Here is a 20,924-nt window from a genome sequence, read left to right on the forward strand (position 1 = left end):
CTCTTTGCCCCGCCCACACCCCCGCCTGGTCCAGACCATCACCCTGTGCCCTCTCCTCCCCGCTAAGGCAACCGGAGTCCCTTGCCCAGCACAGCCCCGACTTCCCAAAGCCCCCAGGGAACAGTACGTCGTCCATCATCTCTCCCCGGCCCCCTCCCTGCTCCCGCCGGCAGGGCCCCCACGCAGCGTCAGCACCCCGGCCTGTGGCGTCCCGAGCTCGCCTGGGCAGCCCCTCCCTTGGTCTCTGTCCCCTCTGCCAGGACAACTCCCGCTCGGCGCTCCCCCAGGAAGCCCTCCCTGCCTCGGCTGGCCCAGGGCCCTCGCGTCACTGGACTGGACTGTCCACCCCGCCCTCCCCTAGGACGCACGCTCCAGGAGAGATGCGCTCTGTGGGCTCCACCTCTGCGAGTCGGGGCCTGGCACGGAGCGGGGGGCCAGCGAGTGATGCGGAGCAAGCGGAGGGCGGCTGCTGGCCCCCCCTCCCTGCTGGACCCAGGTCCGAGCCTGCCTGGCCCAGTCAGGGGCTCATGCAGTGGCTGCAGGTCAGCACGGCAGCCCGGCATTGGTCCCCAAGGCTGCCCTAAGCCCATCTCAAGCAAATAAGGGTCAGATATTTGTCCTCACTCCCTGTGAGCCGGCCAACTCGTCCCAAGCAGAGAGGGCCCCACCAGCTCCAGCCGGGGGCCAGGCCAGGGGCAGACATGGACACAGCCGGCCCAGCGGCCAGAAGGCCAGGCGGCCCTCTCCACGGCCCGCGCCCTCCAGGAAGGCAGCAGACATGGACAGACCCATCCTGCCCTTCTGAGAGTAAGGGAGAAGCCGCAGAGCTTCCTGCAGGGGCAGCTGGGGTGCTGCGCACCCTGGGAACAGGGAGACACAGCCACGTCGGCACCCACTGCAGCGAGACCCAGCTGGTGGGCGCTGCTCCTGGCCGCCCCTCGCCCCTGCCCTCTCACTTCACTGCCGAGCGGTGGGCAGAAGCCCCGACCGCGCTCTCGGCGGTGGGGTTGGGGGAGGGGGTGGGGCAGACTAGGGGGAGGCGGGACCTCCCACCCTGGGCACGCGGCCCGCAACCCCTTCCTCTCCCCTCCCCCATAGCAGCCCGCCTGGGCGCAGAGAAGACCCTGCGGGCCTGCCCCTCCCAGGCGCGGGCAGGGGTTGGAGGGGCGGCGGGCTGTCCCCTCACACTGACTTACTTGGTGCCGGCTGGCTCCAGCCAGGAGCTCACTGGCCGCCTCTGCGTGCGAGGACGCAGCCTCAAGGCCGGCTTCAATACTATCTGCAAATCAAGACAACAGAAGCAATTACAGAGTGGAGACCCCGAGGTGACCCGGGGCCGTGGGGATGGGGCGTGGACGGCACCTGCCCCCCGGTGATGACTCGGAGGCACAAGCGGGGAGTCCAGCCTCCAGAGAACAGAGGCTGCAGCGATGGGGCACCGGTCACACCCCTGGCGTGGGCGCTGGCCGGCCTGAGCTGCCAGGACAGAGAGCCTGGGGGTGCCTGTCCCTCGGAGCCGCAGCAGCTCGCTCAGGAGAGGGTGAGGCCCGGCTCTGCAGTGACTCTGCACGCTCACAGAGTCGCCGTGAAGACGGCGAGGCTGGGCCTGGGAACACCCCGCTCCGCACTCGGCCCTGGACATCAGCAAGTGCACTGACTGGCCGGTTCTGACAACAGTGAGGGGCTGAGCGGGGAGCAGGACTTCGGGCAGGGGCCGGCTGGGTGCGTCCACGCAGCCCCCGAGATGCCAGCCCCACAGCACACCTGAGCCACCCTGACGAGGCCCAGGGGCCGCCCTTGGACACCAGAAGACTCCCCTCAGCGACGCCCTTGGTAAAAAGGCAGCATCACATAAAACAGGTGCCAAATCCATCCTTGCCCGACTGTGGATGCACTGCCCAGCTGGAGGGCACGCAGGGCAGGGGTGAGTTCGGAGCAGGAACCGGGTTTGCGCCCAGCTGAGGACCAGGGCGATTCTCTATGCTGTTTTCTCTCCTCCCAAAGGGAAGGACCACCCAGACGATCAGGGAGTGACCGCGGCCGTGGGCATGGCCCTCAGCAGGGACCAGACGCAAATACGCATCAAGTAAATTCTTCCAAGAAAAGAGGACAAGCCTCCAAATTCATGCATTTTGGTGAGAACTCCAGAGGCAGAAACGGCTAAACGCATACATTTCCCTGGAGAGCTGCGCTCCTGGGCACCACCCAGGCCGAGGCAGGGACCGTTCCCATAAACGCAGGTGCCGCCCAGGCACCAAGTCCCCTGGGCCCCGGGTTGAGCAGGGGACGTCTTCCCTGCCTGTGGTTCCCTCCCTGAAGTCTGAGTCCGGCCCCTCCACGGGGAACCCCATCAGGAGAGTATGGGGGCACCCCTGCTTCTCTCACATGCGCAGGGCGGCCCCCCTCGGCCCCGTCACACCGAGGTCACTGTCTCCAGCCAGTGTGGAAGAGCAGCAGGGAAGGAGGGACACACAGAAGGCTGATTCGTCCGTTCACAGCTGCCAGCGAGGCAGGACCACGGGGCGCCCACCCCGGCCCCCGCCCCCCTCACCGCCACCGACTTAGAACTGAGGTGAATAGGAGCCACCTCGTGCCCCAGACCCTGTCGCCAGTGGCCCGGCCACACCCGCCAGGGAGGGAGGTGGCAGAGAGGTGAGAACGGCTGCCCCGTGTGCCGGAAGACAGCGGTGTCCGGGCCAGCTGGGCACTGGGGTTACACCCTGGAGGGCTGGATCGCAGGTCTGCTCAGTGCCCCCCAGATCAGACGCAGCCCTACCCTGGGACATCGTACACGCAGACCCCCGGCTTGCGGCCAGCTCCCTCCTCCTGAGCCCTGGGGGCTGCCAGGCAGGCGGGCAACGCCCACCACGGGGCCTGCGGCTCTGGTGCCTCCTCGACCCTGGCCACGGCCTTCGCATGTCTTGAAGACCCCGGGCTGGCTGGGGGCAGCCCTACAGGGCCACAGGCCCCCGTGCTCACCCCCAGTCCCCACGGGGGGTGCTCGGTGGGAGCTGCCCTGGAGGCCTCCACTCTGGGGGTCTCCGGGGCACCCAGACTCTGGGCCAGGCCCCCCGGGACCAAAGAGAAGCCCCTCAGCACCACTCCCCCAAACTCGGACAGAGCTGCAGGCACGCCGGGGGGGCGCTGCACTCTGCCAACCAGCCGTCCTCAGCCCTGCAGCCGGACCCTGCCCAAGCCCCAGGCCAGAACTGACCCAGAGGCAGGAGCCGGTGGGGCTGGGCCTCGAGCCACCCCCAAACCAGGCATGGCAGCCACTCCCCTGCTTGGTCTCAGCCCACTGGAGCGCGGAGGGGGTGCCCTGCCCCTACCCCTCTCTCTCTCATTCAACAAACCTCTCTGAGTCAGCACTGTGCCCAGCCAATCCCAAGAGGAGCTCACCGTCAGCGGACTGTCCCGACGGAGGAGAGCCTGGGAGCCACGGGGTCCGGGAGAGGGGGCGCCGGCCCACCAGAGTGGGCAGGGACGTCTGGGCCAGGCTGGGCCTCGTGACCCAGGAGTATGCCAAGCGCCACACACAGGGGCCACCAGGAGAAACACAGCCACCAAGCTCCTGCCTCGATCCGGGGCTGGGAACTTGCGGGACGGGTCTGAACACCCAGGGCCACACCCGTGCCACCTGCTGCCAGCCCCCCTCGGCCCTTAGAGTGTGCCCACCCTGCAGCACCCCAAAACCAGGTCTGGCTCTGCCTGTAGAGGAGCAGGTGGCCTCCCGAACTAGGCCCCGCCCCATCGTCCAGGGCCACGACCTGGTCCAGCCCAGGGCACGGCCGTGTCCCGGGTCTGCGTGCATCTCTGATCCGCCCAGCCCTGCTCGGCGCAGACTCTCCACTAGAAGGTCTGCTGGGGTCTCTGTTGGGGGCGTCTGTGGCCCCTGCTTGTCCCCACGAGGCTGAATCCTGCCATCCACTCTGCAGCCCTCAGGAGGGAGCTGGTCCTGCTTCTGGCATCGTCTCCAAAGTCCTTCCAGCAGCTCCCCAGGAAGGGGTGAGGGAAGGGTCCGGTGGAGCTCAGCTTCGAGCTGTGGGTGGAGCCATCATGCGCAGACAGATGGTACCCCTGGCGAAGGGCGCTCCTGGCGGACATTCAGAGGCGTCTCGAGGAGGAGGAGGAGAAGGAGTGCGAAGAGGGGGTGCTGGAGGCGGCCGGGAAGGCCCAGCCAAGCACCCGTCTTCCTCACCAGGCTCAGAACCTTCTGCAAAGGTGGCCCTGGCGGTGGGCCCTGGGCTCCGAGGGGTCAGCAGGCTCTGGGAGGCTGCGAGCCCCAGACACTGCCCTGGCCTGCTCTGGGGGCTGAGTGACCCCGGGAGAAGGGCCCCCACTCTGAGAGCACAAGAGGGCGTCGGGGGGTGAGGTCACCCCCACTGCCTGCCCCACGCCCGTGACAGGGCACAGCAGGGGCAGGGAGGTGAGCTGAGCCGGGCCAGTGATGGAGAAAACAGCGCCAGCCTCCCACGAGCACCCGAGCGATTCACGGGGACCTGGGCTCCCCGAGGTCTCTGAGGCCCTGCGGAGGCCCTGTCATGCGGGGCGACCCCAGACGGACCTGGCCCTGAGCCTAAGCTCCTTCACGCCCAGGACTGGCCTGGAGCCTCGGCCTCCCCATCTAGACGCAGAGGGGCCTCAGCTCTCCCCGCGGTTCTTGCTCGAAGCTCCGTGCAGGCTGTTGAGGGTCCACTTACTCGGCAGGGCCTCAGTGGCCTGGCCCTCGCCAGCAGGGCCCGGGGCCGCGAAGGTCTCCGCCACCATGCGCTCGACGGGCGTGAGGACGGGCCCGGGGGCCCGGGGGCGCTCGGCAAGCTTCCTGCACACCGCCCCTCGCAGGTCCCGCCACTTGTGCTTGACGTCGCCCAGGTCGCGGCGGCAGTAGCCCAGCGCGTTCACCGCCTGCACGATCGCGCTCCACACGCGGTGCTTGCGGGCGGGGGGGCCCCGCAGAGCCCCGAACAGCAGCGGGTAGTGGCGCGTCACCCTCTGCACCAGCACCTCGGTCTCCTGCGGGCTGAAGTTGGGCTTCCGCATCTTGGTGCGTGAGTGGGAGCCCGGCCGCAGGGGCGCACAGCCAGGCCCGGGCAGCAGGGCCACCGCGGCCGGCTCGGGGCTGGAGCTGCGCCGGCACGCGGCCTTGTCGCTGCTGGACCCTGGAAAGGCACCGGAGGCTCAGGGCGGGCGGAGGCCAACGGGCGCCTGGCGGCAGATGGGACGGGCCGTGGAGAGCAGAGCCCCCGACCCCGGCTCGTGGCCCCGGGTCTCCACCGCCCCCCGTAGAGGGGACAGTGGCCCCAGACCAACAGCCATCGTCGCAGGGACACCCATAACAGCACGCAGCACGCAGCACGCAGCGGGGTCCCGTCTGGGCCCAGGTGCCCAACCCCTCCGCCGGGCCCCAACCAGGGTCACAGCAGGTGAGTCCTCGCCACCTCCCCGCCCGGGAGACGGCCCCTCCCAATCAGTAATGGGGCTGAGTGACCATCCGGGTGACACCTGGGTGTCCATCTGGAGCGTACAAGCCTCCTGCACACCCACCACGAGACGGCCAGCCAGAGCGAGGGTGAGGGAGGACGTGGAGACAGAGGGGGTCCTGGGGTGACGGGCGGCCCCGCCCAGAGCAGGGTCCTGCAGGAGCCCAGGCTCCACAGGTGAGCGAGGGGCCTGAGGCAGCGCGGCCCGACCCTCTCCAGTCGCTCTGCTCCTGGGGGTGCAGCACACCCCGAGGAGGGCAGCCGGGCTGCCCGCTGGGGAGCAGGACATGCATGGGCCTCAGCACCTCCCCGGCGCCTGGGCCTGAGAGGCGGGAGGTTATTCACAGCCAGGGGACCCCAGTGAGGCAACGACTCGGCAGGGGAACGGGGTGGAGGTGGGGTGGGCGAGCCCTGGGCCGTGGCTGGGTGCTGACTGTTGGCCGAGTGGCTCTGGGCGCCCCGAGCCGCCTTGCTCTTCCAGGCCAGGGGCTGTGAGTACCCCCTCCCCGACCTCCCCGCTGCCCAGGGCACCTGGGCACTCAGGGCAGCAGCAGGAAAGCCCCAAGGCCACAGCGGGTGGCAGGCCGGGCTGGGTGGGCGGAGGCCCTCACGTTGGGGAGACTGGGGAACAGCAGGGACGTCAGCTCCCCCCTCACAGCCCTGTAACCCACCACACACGTTTCCTGGGAAGCGGCTCCCGGCTCCACACCCCCAGCATTCTCCACGGGGGGGGGACCCGCTGCAGCCCATCCCCCGCCCAGGACAGCTTGTCCTCCCCCTGGGGAGTCCTTGGCTGGGGAGGAAGGCCCGGGGTGGGGGGGTGCAGGCAAGCCAGGGCTCTTCCATGAGCAGAACGGGTGAGCCAGCCTCTTGCGTGAGCCCCCACAGGCCCGGCCTTCCCGAGGGGCTGGGGGCGACCTGAGGAGGCGGGGAGGGAATGCGGCAGACGCTCAGACCTCCAAACCTGCCCAGGCCTTGCCGTCTGCCCACGCCTGGGGGAACGGGCAGGTGGCTGGGTGGATGGCATGGGTACCCACCGATGGCCTCTCCTTGCTCTGACACCATGGAGGCCAAGTCCTTGATGATCTGGTTCACATCCAATAGGTCACTCTGTGGAAACAAGATGGCAGCCATTAGGTCAAGGGCATGGCCACCAAGAGTGCTAAATGAGAGCCAAGGACCAGAAACAAGCCCAGGGTCACCCCGCAAGTCAGAGACATTGCTGGGATCTGAAATACTGTCTCCTGACCCCAAGGCCAAACCCCATGCTGAGGATCCCAGGGCTGTGCGCTCCCTTGCTGTGTACAGAGAACCCAGGGTCTGGAAGGTTGCAGTCTAGTCTAGTGCAGGGCTGTGGCCCCAGCACTGTCCTGCAGGCCTGACTAAAGGAGGGAAGAGGCTGTCCAGAGCAGAGGGCACAGTCTGCACCTCCCACAGGCCTGTCAGTCCTGCAGACATCTCACTCCTCATTCCCTCCCGGGGGGGCTCCTTGACAGAGGGTCCACTCTTCCTTCTCTGTACACTCGGCACCGAGCATGGGCCAGCACACGTGGGTGGGTGGTGGGTAGATGAATGGATGGTGGATGGATGGACGATGGACGGTGGGTGGGTGGGTGGATGGACGGTAGCCCCACTGCTGTCTAAAGAATGAGTAACTTTGTGAAGCTAGTGAATGGGGTAAGAAGCAGAACTGAGACCAGGAAACTCTGGGGTACCTCCCACCCTGCATGTCATGCTGGCCTCTTGCATCCTCCATGCCGCCCACCTCTATCCTAACTCCACTTGCCCAGCAAAAGTACCAATGATGCTGGTGAGGGATGTGGCCACACCACTCACAGGCCACAGGCCTGGGGCTGTGCTAGGGGCACACCACACATGGCCACCTGCACACCTGGCAGCACCTGTGAAGGGAGGTCACGGCACCCACCTGACAATGGGGCTCGGAAAGGTGCGTGACCTCCTGGGCCTCACAGAAAGGGGGAGGGCTGGGGTTGGCACCGATGCCCGCTGACTTGAAGCCCTCTCCCTGCAGGAGACTGCTCCTCCACCGGCCAGCCAGGTGACCCTGCGCAAAGCCATTCACCTTGGAGCCAGGTGCCCCCACCTACCACTGGGCAAATGCAAACCTCCTCCTCCCTCAGTGCCCAGCGCATGGCCAGGGTAGAGCCAGAGGGAAGGTTCCTTCACGCCCATGAGACGGCGGGGGTGGGGGGAGGGTTCACACCCCGCCCCTGCCCCCACCACCCTGCAGCTCATGCGGAGCCTGGATTGACTTCCACGAGGGTCATTTCACCCCACTGCAAAATAGTACAAGGAGACTCATTCCCTTTTTAGGAGTGCTCTGGGAGATGAAGCAATTAGCCTGATCTTAAACCAACATGTACTATCGACTGCAATTCCACCACTGGGCTCACACACGGCGGAGGCGGCGGCTCTGCTGGGACGGGGCCCACGGCCGGGAAGGTGGTGGTGAGCATGGGGCCTCGAGTGGCCTTGGCCTGGGCCCATTTCCGGGATCCGCGTCCCCACGGCCCTCCCTGGCTGAGGCCACTGGTGGGGAGGCCAAGCTTAGGCGCCACCCTAAGGTCCAGACCTCAAGGTCACACGCGACAGCCGCGGGCTCAGCCAGGCCTCAGGCAGACAGACCCACCTCTTCACACTTCCAGGTTCCCGTCCCAAGGCCACCAGACCACCAACCTTGACCTCGGCCGCTGAGCTTGCCCGGTGGGCTGCGGACAGAGCCTCTCTCGCACAAGGCTGGCCTGGGGACCCTGAGCCTGACCGTGGGTGCACTTGGACTCGGGGGCTCAGAGGAGCTTTTCTAGGGCACACAGCCTCCCATGCTGCATGAGGGCACCGCTGGTACCCCCACTTCACAGACGGGGAAATCGTCACCAGAGGTTAAGGGACTTGCTCCGGGACACGCAGCTGGGAAATATCGGCACCCGCGTTCACAACCGCCCGGCCCCCCTTCCCTGGGTCACCGCTGGGAGCGGGGCAGCCCCAGAGTCGGGACACCTGATCAGCACCCAGGGGCGGCGGGCTTGCTCCCAGGGAGGTCTGGTGCCACAGCCACTGGCACCGGCAGACTTAACGTGCATGCGCTGGATCCCTTCCCGTGGGCACAGGGACAGAGCCTCAGCAAAGGAGAGGACAGGGAGGGGGTGGCTGAGCAGGGGCCACGAGCCCGGTGCCTCCTGGGGGCCTGGGAGCGAGCCCGCTGCCCCTGGAGCAGGAGCAGCCGTGCGTCGCCGTGGCCTGGCCTCGGCGGGACACACAGCTACTGTCGTGGGTGTTCCTTGTCTGGAGCAGCACCGACCCCGAGAACCCGGGACAGCCCGGGTGGAACACGGGGTCCCCAGTCCGGCTCATGTTCTGGGCTTCGGGAGAGGCCCCCACGGAGATGCGGCAGCCAAGGCAAGTCTCCAACCGCTGCAAACACACAGGCGCAGTGACTGCCGACCAGCTCGGCCGTCTCCACCAGGGCCTTGTCTCCTCCCCACGTGACGTTTCTGTAGCGAGGAGCCCTCCGAACACGGTCGGGGCTGTGGCCGAGGATGGCGGCCCGGAGCGGCAATGACCCGGTCCGCTGGCGTGAGCTGAGATGCACCCAGAGCACCGGGCACACAGGCCGGCAGCACCGAGGAGGCGGAGCCTCACGCAGGTGACCCACCCAACGGCGCTCCAAGGGCACCCGCATCTCATTCTCCAGAAACTCATCGTCATGGCTGCCTCCTGGGAGGTCTCCACTCACTGGGCTCCGGGGAGTCGATGTAACCTTTGACACGGACACCCTCCTTCATTTCCAGCCTCCCTCTTTTTAAGATGCCTGAGACTCCGACCGCTGACCGTCACCACCTCTCGGCTGACGTTGAGGAGCCCCGCCAGCCCCACATCCTCTGCAGACCGTCCTGGGGCCCTGCTTCGCCCTCACACCCATGACCCTCTGAGTTGTTCAGCGATGAATAAATCACTCGCTTGGAAGAGACGCTCAGGCTGGGCTCCTGGCAACACTCCGTGTTCCAGGAACGGCTTTCTGCGGAGACCCTTCCCCACGTGACTCAGACCTGACTCGCCCAGGACGAGGCTGGACCCGGACCCCTAACTCCCTCTCTGCCTCACACAAGATGAGCCGAACCACTCATCCCGCGACCCGTTGGGACAGGAGGCGTGCTGGCCAAGTGTGAGCCCAGCTCCTCTCCACGGCCTGGGCCCCCACAGATGCCCCAGCCCAGCCCCTCCAGCTCGGCGCACTCCCTTGCAGACGAGAAGCCTGTCCCGACTCCCAGGTGTTTGCACGTCTTACATCACAGCGTTCTCCTCGCTCAAGAGCCCCCCACTCCCTGGAACAATCCTTTTGAATAAAGACCCACTCAAAAAAGAAGGAAGCCGCGTCGAGGGGATAAGGGGAGTGAGGGTGTCCCAGGGCCCCCTTGCTCCAGCGGGTCTCCACCAGCCTGGTGGCCAAGGGAGTGAGGATGGGAGCAGGGGACACTGCCGCAGCACCAGGCTGACCCCCGACCTCGGGCCACCGTGAGGGGGTCAGCAGGGTGTGCCCCCCTCCCCACGCAGAGCCGGACAGACTACGGGGAGAGGGTGGCAGGCAAGCCTGGGGCCACAGACCCCTCCTGGACTCCCAGGCAGCAGCCTCCTATGTGATCTCAGAGAACGGACCAGACTGGCTCCGAGGGGCTGCTCAGAGCATGGGGACCCCAGGATCCCAGCTCCCAGCCAGATGAGCCTGTGGGCGCACAGCCTCCAGCCCCCCGGAAGGTCTGGGGCAGGGAGCCCCATGCGCACTTTCCTAGTAGTGGGAGCAGGTGTGACCCTGGCTGCCCGGGGGCTGCGGTCCCCACCCCCAGCCCCAGGCCTTTGGCTGGCGGAGGAGTTTGTGGGCTAGCGCCTCCTCCTCGTCCAGGGTCACTCACGGATGCTGGGACGTGCTTGTTGGGGATAGACCTGATGATGGGCCAAGAGAGGGAGGGGCCCAGGGGAGGGGGCAGCACACAGAGCGGCAGTGTCCGGGCACAGGCAACCGGCACGGATGGCTGTCCCTCCGGTCACCGTGCTGGGCACCTGAGCAGACCTCGGCTCCCGATGGAGGATGCCAAGGGCAAATGAGGGGGATGTGCCAGAGATGTGGGCCCCACCAGGAGCTGGGGTAGGAGCCAAGCTCCAGGCAGAAGTCCAGGACTCAGTCCCCGGGGTGTGAGCTCAAAGCCAGGCTGGTCACGGGGACCATACTGGGAGCCCAGAAGCCCCCCAGGGGATGGAGCCCCCGGGGACGGCAAGCAGCCCCAGCCACGATGCACGAGGGCAGCAGGTACTGGGAGCCATGTGCCCAGGCGTGGGCACCAGAGAGCGGGAGAGACTATAAAACACCTTAACTTAGTAAATGTTTAAATCAGGCAATTATTTTCCTGATTGCTTCTAAAACTAGAACTCATTAAAAGCTCTCACAGAATCTTCTCTCTTCTTTTACTGGCGCTGAGGAATAACAACCTTGCACAGGACATAATAAAACCTCGGGGGATGTGTGTGTGTGTGTGTGTGTGTGTGTGTGTGTGTGTGTGTGTGCCCGCCCTCCACTTTTAAGAGCAAAAAGAAAGAAAATGCCGCTGCATTTTTCTCTATCATGCAATCTCTTCTCGTAATTAGGATCTTGGCAACCATCCACCTACAGTGACGACGGTCCCAGTCAGTGGAATAGCCAAACTTTATTTATCGATTTATTCACATATTTATAGCTAGATATTGGCCAGATCAACCAGCCCCCTGCGCCCTGGCCGCACAATGTCAGCTACTGGCAGGGTGGCTGAGGCCCCCCAGGCTCTGCTCAGCCTGGAGGCCCTTCCTGGCCCCTCTTCACCCCAGCTTGCTCCCTCCTCGGCCTGCCAGGTAGCCATGGCAACAGAGCAGCTGGTGAGCACAGAGCTCTGCACCTGGGTCAGGTGACACAGCAGCTCAGGAGGGGAGCAGGGAGCGCCAGGCCTCACAGGTGAGATCAGGTGAGCCGGGCTTGGCACAAGGAGCCGGTGAAGACATGGCAGCACAGGACGGCGGGCAGAGCTGGCTGGGAGCCAACAGGTGACTCGGCCAGACCAGTGCCTGGCAAGCCCGTTACATGCTGGCAGTGGCTGGGGGCACGTGCCCGTCTCATTCGACCTCCTCCCAACCCCCTGGGGAGACCAGGCACGGCCCTGCCCTCCAGACAGGAAGAGCCCACCTCAAGCAGAGTTAAATGACCGGCCATGCGCAGGCGGAGCCGGGCCTCGTGGGCTGGCTCCCGGGCTCCGCCATCCCCTCATGGGGCGACCTCAGTGCCCTGCTGCATCCTCCTCATCTGGGGAAGAGGTGTCAGAGCATCGCAGTCAGGACAGCCCCGCTCTCGAGTCAGGCAGCTGGGCTCCAGTCCCAGCTCGGCCACGCGCAAGCTGTGTGGCCCGGCCAAGGGACACGACTCCTCCGAGGCTCCACCTCATCGCTGGGAAAACTGGGGCACCGCGGTGCTCACGCTCACAGGGCTTTTGTGTGGGCTGATGGAAGGTGCATGTAAATAAAGGCAGCAGAGCCCTTTTATTACAACACAAATCTTCTGTGGAGTCCCAACACGTAAAACTTCTCATCCATTCACCTGCCATCCACTCAACCCTGTCCATCTACCCACCCATCACCCACCCGTCCCCCTACCATCCATCTATCTACCCACCCCTCCATCCCCCATCCCCTTGATTGTTCCAGAGAGAGTCACTGAGTGCCCAGACAGTGTCGTGCACCCTCTGGGGCGCCAGGACTAAAACAGATGAAAATCCCTGCCTCCATGGGGCTTACGTTCTCCTGGAAGAAGAGAAATAATAACGAGATAAGTAAGTGGTATGTTAGACAATGCAGAGGACAACTGAAATTTTAGACGGGGAACATCTGAGTCAAAACCTGAAAATAAAAGGAAACAAGTTGCTGGAGTGTCTGGAGGAACAAGGGTCCAGGCTCGGGACAGGGGTGGGGCTGGAGGGACACACCGGCCCGGTCCTGGCACTGTGACCTCAGCCCCACTCAGGGAGGAGGGACAGGGCAGCCCACTTCGGGGGCAACGAGGAGCCCAGGTCTGGGAGGTGGGACCAAACTGCCCCCAGGCTGGAGAGGGCCGCCCCGCAGAGGACCTGGGAGGACGTGGGCCCAGAGCTGTCCGGGGGGCAGCAGGAGCACGGGGGTGTGGAGGCACCCCTGGCAGAGGCGAGGGGCAGCCGTGCAGGGACAAAGCAGGGGTCACCCGTTAGCACTTGGGCAGCAGGGAGGGCCCTGAGGGTCCACGAAGACCGCCGGCCGCAGCTGTAGGGACAGCGGGCAAGCCACTGGCCAGGGGGAGACCGTGGGCTCTGAGGGCGGCCTTGTCTCCAGAAGAGGAAGCTCTGGAGGCCTTGCCTCCGCTCTCTGGGAGGACGGTCTCCCGGGAAAGGGGCCCCGGCGGAGGGCTGGGCACCTGAGGGAGTGTGGTGGGGACCTGCAGGCACCCCTCCTGCCCCTCGGGAGAGGCCTCGCCCTGCCTCCCAGCCCGCAGCTCAGCCTGCAGCCCCAGGGGTCACCACAGCGGCACCCAGGGATGCCCCACCTTCCAGCCTGCCAAGCACCCCGCAGCCCATTATCTGAGAGTCCCCCATTTCTGATCACCCCACAGGACTAAGAAACAGGCTCAGAGAGGGGACTGAGGCTGGAAGGGATGTGAGGGGGGGCCAGCTGGGAGAGCTGGCTCTCCCCAGGCTGGCCACAGCCTTGCTGTGTGTCTGAAGGGACCCCAGCCCTTCTCTCAGGGCTCCACACGCTCAGTTACAGAAGGCACACGATGGAGGGTACACGGCCACTGAGAACGGGCAGTGGACACCCAGCCCTGCAGGCCAGACTCCAGAGGAGGGAGGGCCCAGGCCCTGGAGGAGGCAGGGCTCTGGCACAGCTGCGGGTGGACAGACAGGCCGTCGAGGGGCAGAGGACAGGCCTGGGGACAGAGCTGCCGCTGGCCGACAGTCGGGAGGGGCAGCAGCTCCTGGACACTACTTCACCGGAAGCCCAGACACCTCCTGACGCCCCCCGATCCCGCCGCTGCCTGCCCACACCCAGCCTCACGCCGCTGCCTGAACCCACTTACAGCTCACACTCCATAACGAGATGGACGTTCCCTCTCCTCTCTGCTCCAGGCAGGGCCACTGGCCAGGAGGCTGCAAGCCGCCACCTCCGCCCCAGCAGCACCCCTCCCCGACCCTCGGGGTCCTGGAAGGTTTGGGGCCCCTGAGGCCTGACCCACCTGGGACCAGTGTCAGGGAGGTGCCCTCAGCTGGGAAGCCAGAGACCAGCCACCTCCAAAACAGGGCGGGGGGAAGGAGCCTGAGAGGGGAGCCAAGGGTTGGTCGGGGGTGAACGGTGCCGTGGGTGCCCTCCCGTCGGAGGGACCCACCCCGCAGACCAGGCTCCTGTATGCTCGGAGCTCCCCTCGGCCTGGCACGGCCCTCCTGATGCGCCTCGCCTGGGTGCGGCCAGGGCTCAGACCACCTGGATCCCAGCCATGTGGCGTGCCTGTCGGGAAGTGGGTACCGACATCCTGGCTCCACGGGAGCACGTGCCAGGGACACGTGTGCCCTGGGCTGGCGCGGCTCCCCTTCGTGATCAGCCACTCTGCCCTCTGGAGCCACGAGGTGCCCCCCTGCTCCTCTGGCTGGAAGGGGCTGTCCAGAGGGGTCTCCTGCACTCTGGGAGCCTGCAGGCTAAGCACAGCTGTCCTTGGGGCAGGGAGCCAGCTACTGGAACACCAGGCACACAGCTCTCCATTGCCAGGGCCACCTCTAAAGCTCCAAGCAGAGGGCAGAGCAGGGGAGGGGCGGCAGCCAGCAATACCCGGATCTGGGAAGGGGCTTCCGGGCGGCAGGAGCCACAGCAGCAGCAGGTGAGGCGCATTCTGGGCATCACGGGAGCCCAGGGGTGGGGGGGGGCTGGTGTCTGCGGGGTAACAGGGAAGAGGGCAGTGGGGGCCATCTCATCGTGCCCACAAATGGGGAGCCCTCAAAGGGTCTTAAAGACGTTCTGTGCTGCCAGAGGACGGGCTGCCCGAGGAGGTTGGGTGGAGGTCTTTATGGCGCCCCCAGGGCAGGACACCCTCACTCGAAACCTAACTGGGCAGGTCCAGGGGCCACTGAACCAGGGAAGGGCCCAGAATCACTGCAGGAGGCCCTGGCAGCCCTCAGTCTCTTGCCCACTCACCACCTGATCCCTGGCCAGCAAGCCAAGGTGCCGGTCAGCCCCTGACAGCCGTCCATGGGCCATTTGAAATGGCAGGGCCCTGAGAGGGAGGCTACCCCCTGACCCACCCATTTCACAGATGAAATGACCGAGGCGAGAGGCAGGCCCAAGGTCACCCAGCCAGTTAGTGGAGACTTGGGTCTAAAGCCAGGAAAAGGCACCCCAGGCTGGCACTTTATTTTGTCCCATAAGGTGATTCAGGGAGGGGGAGGAGAGCAGGGACAGACACTGAGTGGACCCATCAGCTCTACGCCCTCAGCGCCAGGCTGCTTGGTGCCCAGCAGCCGCCCCGAAAATGCCCATCATGGACCAGAAAGCAGAAAAGAGAAGACTATGAAGGAATCGGATGTGATTAACCTGTTGTCGTGACTTTAATTCCACCTTTTGGGCCTCAGTTTCCCCATCTGTCCACACCCCCTACCCCCCACCTAATAGGTAAGTCCTTGAAGGCAGAACAGGGCCTCAAAGGGGCTCCCTGGGACCACAAGTCTCACTCCAGTAACACTGTGAATGCATAAACCCATGCAAGTCCAAAAGCCCCCCTGGAATGTGCCCCCCCCTGGGGCAGTGGGGGGGGGTGCAGTAAGGAGTTTCCACACAGAACCAGTCTGCAGCCTGCCAAGGTGAGAAATGCCACATGTGTTTTCCTGAGGCTGTTCCCACAGTCCCCTTCCCAGAGCACTGGCCCACTCACCACAGCCCAGCCCCCGACAGGCCCTGCAGATCTGGACAAACAAACCCCAAGAAACCGAAGCAGCGGGGTTCTGGCCATCCCTGGAGGGGGCCGGGGGCCGCCCACCTGCACTCAGACCAGTCTCTGCTGCCGAGACTCCTGGCTGGGAGTCTCAGCACCTTCTCGACAAGTCCTGTTAGAGGTGTGCTGTCACCAGGACTGCTGCAAACCTGGGGGAGGGCTTTTTAAAGGCTAATGACAATTTGCATTTGTCTTTCCCACTTCCGAAGACCCCGAAGTGGGGGAGGGAAGGAGGGAGGGAGGGAGGGAGGGATGCAAGGAGGGAGGGAGGGAGGGAGGGAAGGATGCAGGGAGGGAGGGAGGGAGGAGGGAGGGAGGGAGGCAGGGAGGGAGGGAGGGAGGGAGGGAGGCAGGCAGGGAGGGAGGCAGGCAGGGAGGGAGGCAGGCAGGGAGGGAGGCAGGCAGGGAGGGATGCAGGGAGCGAGGGAGGGATACAGGGAGGTGTGGTGCCCAGGACCAGTGATGCTGACTCCCCGTCCCACGCCATCACCCTCTGGCCAGCACCTGCTTCGTACCCACATCACCCCACGCTGCAGATGAGGAAACAGGCAAATCAGCGAGGCTGGCCTCAGGTCCCGCCCACGGCCACCCAGGAAGCTCCAGCCTGGCTCTGAGGGCCACAGGCAAGACACTGAATTCAGGCCGGCCCCGCATTAACCGAGGTCCTAGTCGGCCCAGAGCCCCACTCCCCTCCCGCCGGCCCGTGCGCCTCCATCTTGGCTAAATGACAGCAGTGGCCTCCAAATGGGGCCCCCTCGCCCCCAGTAAAGCCCACCCCCTGCCTGTACTCACCACTCACACGAGGAGGGGCTGGTGGTACCTGGGCCTCCGCTCCCCTGAACCCCACCCTGGGGGCCTCCGCGTGGCCACAGAGCTGTGCATCTGGCCCCCACCTCAACCTGGCGGCCACGAGAGGCTGTCCAAAGCGCTGGCTGACCCCCTGAGCAAACCCCACGACCTCCTGGGGCTTTGCCCTCAGAGCGGAGCGCCCACCTGCTCAGGAGCTCCCAGCATTTCCTGGGGCGCGGCCCTCACCCCACCCACGTCCTCAGGCCCTGGGCCCTGCTGGGGAGCCTGCACCTCTGCTCCCTATGTGCCAGGCCAAGGCCAAGTCCGTCCTAAGCAGCCGCTTCATCCCACCTCACACAGGCGGTCCAGACCCCCGGGTGTGCCCGAGGGGCTGTCGGGGGCTCTCCCTAAGAGGGCTTCAGCTCTCGAGCTGCAGGAAGAAGCGGGTCCCTCTCCACTCAGGCCTGCCGGCACCCGGAGTTGTCAGGGCGATGGCTCCTGATTTGTTCCCAGCTTCTCTGGGAAAGCAGGTCTCACTGTGCCAACAGCGGGACAAAAACATCTCTGTGTGTCTGGTCCTTTCTGGACCATCTCCGCAAGAGGGAGAGGCCTGCCTTCCGAGACACGGCCCCCGTGTGGCCGCCTTCCTCTCTGGGCAGCGAGGTCTGGTGGGGGGAGGCGGTCCGCTGAGGCAGGTCCTCTGAGGCAGGTCCTCTGACGGGGGCTGAAGAAACAAGCATTCCTCCACCAGGCCGAAGTGTGGGGGTGGGCAGAAGAAGGGGGTCGAACCCCGCCTCCCAGGGGGGCGTCCACCTCCTTCAAGAGTGTAGGACCTGCTCGTTGCAGACATGGTGACAGGGCCTGGGCCAGTGACTCAGTTTACCAACTTGCCCAAGTCTCTGTTTTTCTTAAAGAAGCTGCTTTTAGGGAAACTTTGTTCCAGAAACCCAGCTCCTGAGAGCTTCAGGGCAGGCAGGCCCCCCAACTCCTCCACCGGCAGGCAAAACCGAGGCCCAGAGGGAGGAGGGAACACACACTCGGAGGCTCAGGCCCCACCACCAAGAGAACCAGGAGGCCCGACGGCTACATTCTACATGCACTTCCCACATCAGGAGGCCCCCTCACACACTCACTGGCACACCTGCCCCTGCACCTGCACATCCACCCACATACTGGCACACCCACTCAGGCACCTGCTCCCACAGGCCCATCTCAGGGAACTGCACACCTCTGGCAGTTGTCACAGGTCATCCGTGGCCAGCAAAACGTCTGGAAGCACATATTACACACGTGCAAACGTGAGAAGAACAAAGAACTAGCAGCCCCCCACACCCCATGGTTGGACCCTGACAACACCACCGCCACCCGCTGGCAGCCGCCCCAAATTACAGGTTCAGTTCTCGGGGCAGTTCACTCAACCACTCAAAAACTATCCACTGGAACTAACTGCTCTGGGTGCTGAATGGCCTCATCAGAGTGAAATGGCTTCCTGGAAACCTAAGCGTGCAGTGAAGGAAGCAGCCATGTAGCCTGGCACGTGCCACCTGGGCACAGGCCTTGGGCTCCAGGCCAGAGGGCTGAGCCCACTAGGAAAACGTGGGGGGGCGGCAATGAGACACAGGGTGAGACTCTGTTGGGTTCCCTGGACTCCCTCTCTCCACCAGGCAGCCCAGGTGGCCAAGCTCAGGCAATGCCCTGGGAGCCCAGGTCCAGCCCCTCTGGGCTCCGGCAGGGGGTGGGCCTCAGTCTGCTGGCCACAGGGCAGTGGCACCAGCACAGGGCCGGCCCAGCCTCCACTGCTGGAGCACCGAGAGCCGCCACGGCCGGGAGCCGGGGACACCCGTGGGCACACACACGCACACGCACGCCAGCCGGCACCTCGATCTGCAGGATGGCCTCCTCGCGCAGCCGGATGGCCTCCAGGTCCTCCTCGGTGATCTCCGGAAGCAGCGCCTGCCCCTGGGCCTGCCACACGCCGTCGCCTCCGTTAAAGATCTTCTCGTCCTCGGACAGCTCGGCAAATGGGGCCTGGGGACTCTGCCGAGACGCAGACCAAGGTTACCCGCACGCACAGCCCGCTGCCAACAGGCCGAGCTCTCGGCAGGCACCCAGGAGCGCCCAGCCTGCAACCCTGAAGGGGCGGGCTCCACCCTGTCACTCGAGGGACGTCCCCACAGGGTCCCAGGTGCTGGGGCTGCCGTAGATGGGGGGCAGACACCGGGCCCTGTGGCCGTCCCTGGCCTGGCTGCGGGGAGCACTTGGCAGGACCCCACAGCCCCCAGAGCGAGGGCCACACAGAAGACCCTGCAGAGCACAGCCGCCACGTTCCCAGCTCTTGAGGGGTCACAGGCCTCTTCGTGAGCCCCCAGAAAATGTCCCTACATGCACACAAACCCCAGCTTTTCGTCTGCGGGCTGTGGCCCCCCCGAAAGCCCATCCCAGAGCTGGTTACAGACCAAGTGCAGCTGCCGGGCAGGGGCCGTGGAAACCAAAGCATGGACGTCACCCGGTAGGGCACAGACCCGCCCCAGCTGGGACCAGATCACGGGGAAGGAAAGCCTGAGGGGGGTTTTCAAGTTGTCTTATCCTTTACTGATTCCTTTAATTCACCAAATTTTCAAAATAAACTAGTAGCTTCTCCCTTTAATGAACTCTATCTGTTCCCTGATGGGACAACCTGGGTACAAGTGAGCTGACATCCACCCCTGAGGTGCCGGTCCCGAGTGGGGAGTGGGGTGCCAGTGGGGGGCCGCGCCTACCCAGCCCCTGCAGAGATGAGACAGCAGGAGCCGGGGATGCCCCTCCTCCCAGAGCCGTGGCTTCACACAAACAATGCTTCCAATTTACCTGCAAACGTTCAGCAACAAAGACTACTGATCTGCACCCCACGGCAGCCCCCCTAGGAAGACAGATAATGGCACACGCACTCCCCCCAGCCCTGCTCCCCCAGGCCTGTCGTGATGACCAGGGCAAGAGGAGAAGGCACAGAGGACGGGCAGAGCCCCGGGAGGGCAGCCTGCCCACCAGTGCCCCTCACCTCCCACGTGTGTCGAAGCTCCTTGGAGCTGCTGTCTCCGACGCTCCCGAAATCCTTGCAGGGAGCAGCCAGGAGCCCACTTTACAGGTGAGGCCGCAGAGGCCAAGAGGCCAAGGAACCCCGAAGAGCCGGGACGTGGAGCAGGGCTCCGGGCTCCCACCCGGCACAGGGAGCTCCAGGGCGAGAACCACAGACCAGGAGAGAGGACGGTGCCGGCACAATGCTGACCACACGCCCTCCTCCCAGCCCAGGGACACACTGTCCTGGAGGCAGAGGTCAGTGCTGGGCGCACAGACGAGGGACGGCTGCCGCTCTTCTTGAGCCCCTCCTACAGGTGCCTGGGCAGCGGGGACGGGGCTGAAACACAGGACTACCGTCGCCCACGCAACGGCCCTCTGCGGGCGCCACGTCCCCAGGACACTTGGCGTTGGTCACCTTGGAAGGAAGCTGCAGAGGCTGCCACTAGCCTATTTTCTGCTTCCTCTTTGTTATAGGCCCCTGATGTCTGCCTGCAATGAAGACCACCTTCCCATGCCCTGTGCAGCTCAGGGTCACATGGCAGAGTCCTGGCCACACTGACACCAGAGAAGTGACTCTGGGTGTGCGTGTTGGGGGGGCTGTCCAGGGGTCCACTCGGCTCCACAGGACGGTCTCCGTGCCTGTCCTCCCAGCAGACCCTGCTCCTTGCGGGCCCTGCCACACCACCTGCAGGAGGCCCCTCGGGTCAGTAGGAGGAGAACACAGTCGAGTGTCCACATTCTTTCCTGCACTTTCGGGCCCATGATGGCCGCTGCAGGCCTGGCCTGTGGTGGAGTGGAGCGGATGGACACTGCACACATCTACTCATTTGGGCACCAAAAGCAGCAAATGGCACAAACAAGAACCTTGGGGCATTTGGACAAACGCCAGTACAGGCGGGCGCGAGGCGTTGGAAAGCCACTTGTGTGACTGCGCTAGGAAAGGGGACACACCGGATGCCGCCCTTTCCTCTGCTCGCGGCCCCGCAGGGTGGGCAACGCTCCCCTCGGTTACAGGGTGACGTGTCCGCACGCACCCCGTCCTGCTCACAAAGCTGGCACTCTCCCTACAGACCCCACCGATACACGCGGCACCTCGTCCCCGGAGTCAGCAGAGGCCTTTAAATAAATAAATACGTGGATACATGAATACAAAATAAAAGATCTAAAAAATCTGCTGACGGGCGCTCCTCATCCAAGGCGGCAATCACCACCTCCCCTTCCCGGTGTGGGCGGGAGGAAGTGAGCAGTGCCAGGCGGGCAGGAGCGGGATGGGGGCTGGCCCCGCGCCAGGCCGCGCGGCCGCCACCGCCTCTCCTCTGCGCCTCCCAGGCCCCGCCTAGGCTGCTAAGCCAAGTCAGGCTCCGGCCCAGCACTGGCACCGTCGGGCCAGCGGCACACTCTCAGGGCCTCAGCGTTCTCCTCCATAGAACGGGAAGAGTGACCCGCGCCCAAGGCCTGTGGCCTGTGTTCACCACACAGCAGCTGTGCTGTCTGCACCCCCCCGTCCCGTCCCTTCCTCGTGCTGCCCGGCACAGCCCTCACTCCCAGCAGGGGGCGCG

General features: G+C 65.1%; 1 protein-coding gene across 1 annotated transcript in view; it reads right to left on the minus strand.

Annotated features, from left to right (window-relative positions):
• Window positions 1–325: 325 nt before the first annotated feature.
• TSNARE1 (t-SNARE domain containing 1) overlaps window positions 326–20,924 on the minus strand; it is a 79,551-nt gene continuing 58,952 nt past the window's right edge. Inside the window, exons 10-14 of the mRNA XM_061171739.1 lie at window positions 18,187–18,345; window positions 6,518–6,590; window positions 1,197–1,279; window positions 625–801; window positions 326–508 (exon numbers count right to left, since the gene is read on the minus strand). Of these exons, the coding sequence (XP_061027722.1) occupies window positions 326–508; window positions 625–801; window positions 1,197–1,279; window positions 6,518–6,590; window positions 18,187–18,345 (675 nt within the window). The remainder of the gene's footprint in view (window positions 509–624; window positions 802–1,196; window positions 1,280–6,517; window positions 6,591–18,186; window positions 18,346–20,924) is intronic.

Source organism: Eubalaena glacialis, chromosome 17, assembly GCF_028564815.1.
Source record: "Eubalaena glacialis isolate mEubGla1 chromosome 17, mEubGla1.1.hap2.+ XY, whole genome shotgun sequence".
NCBI lineage: Eukaryota > Metazoa > Chordata > Mammalia > Artiodactyla > Balaenidae > Eubalaena > Eubalaena glacialis.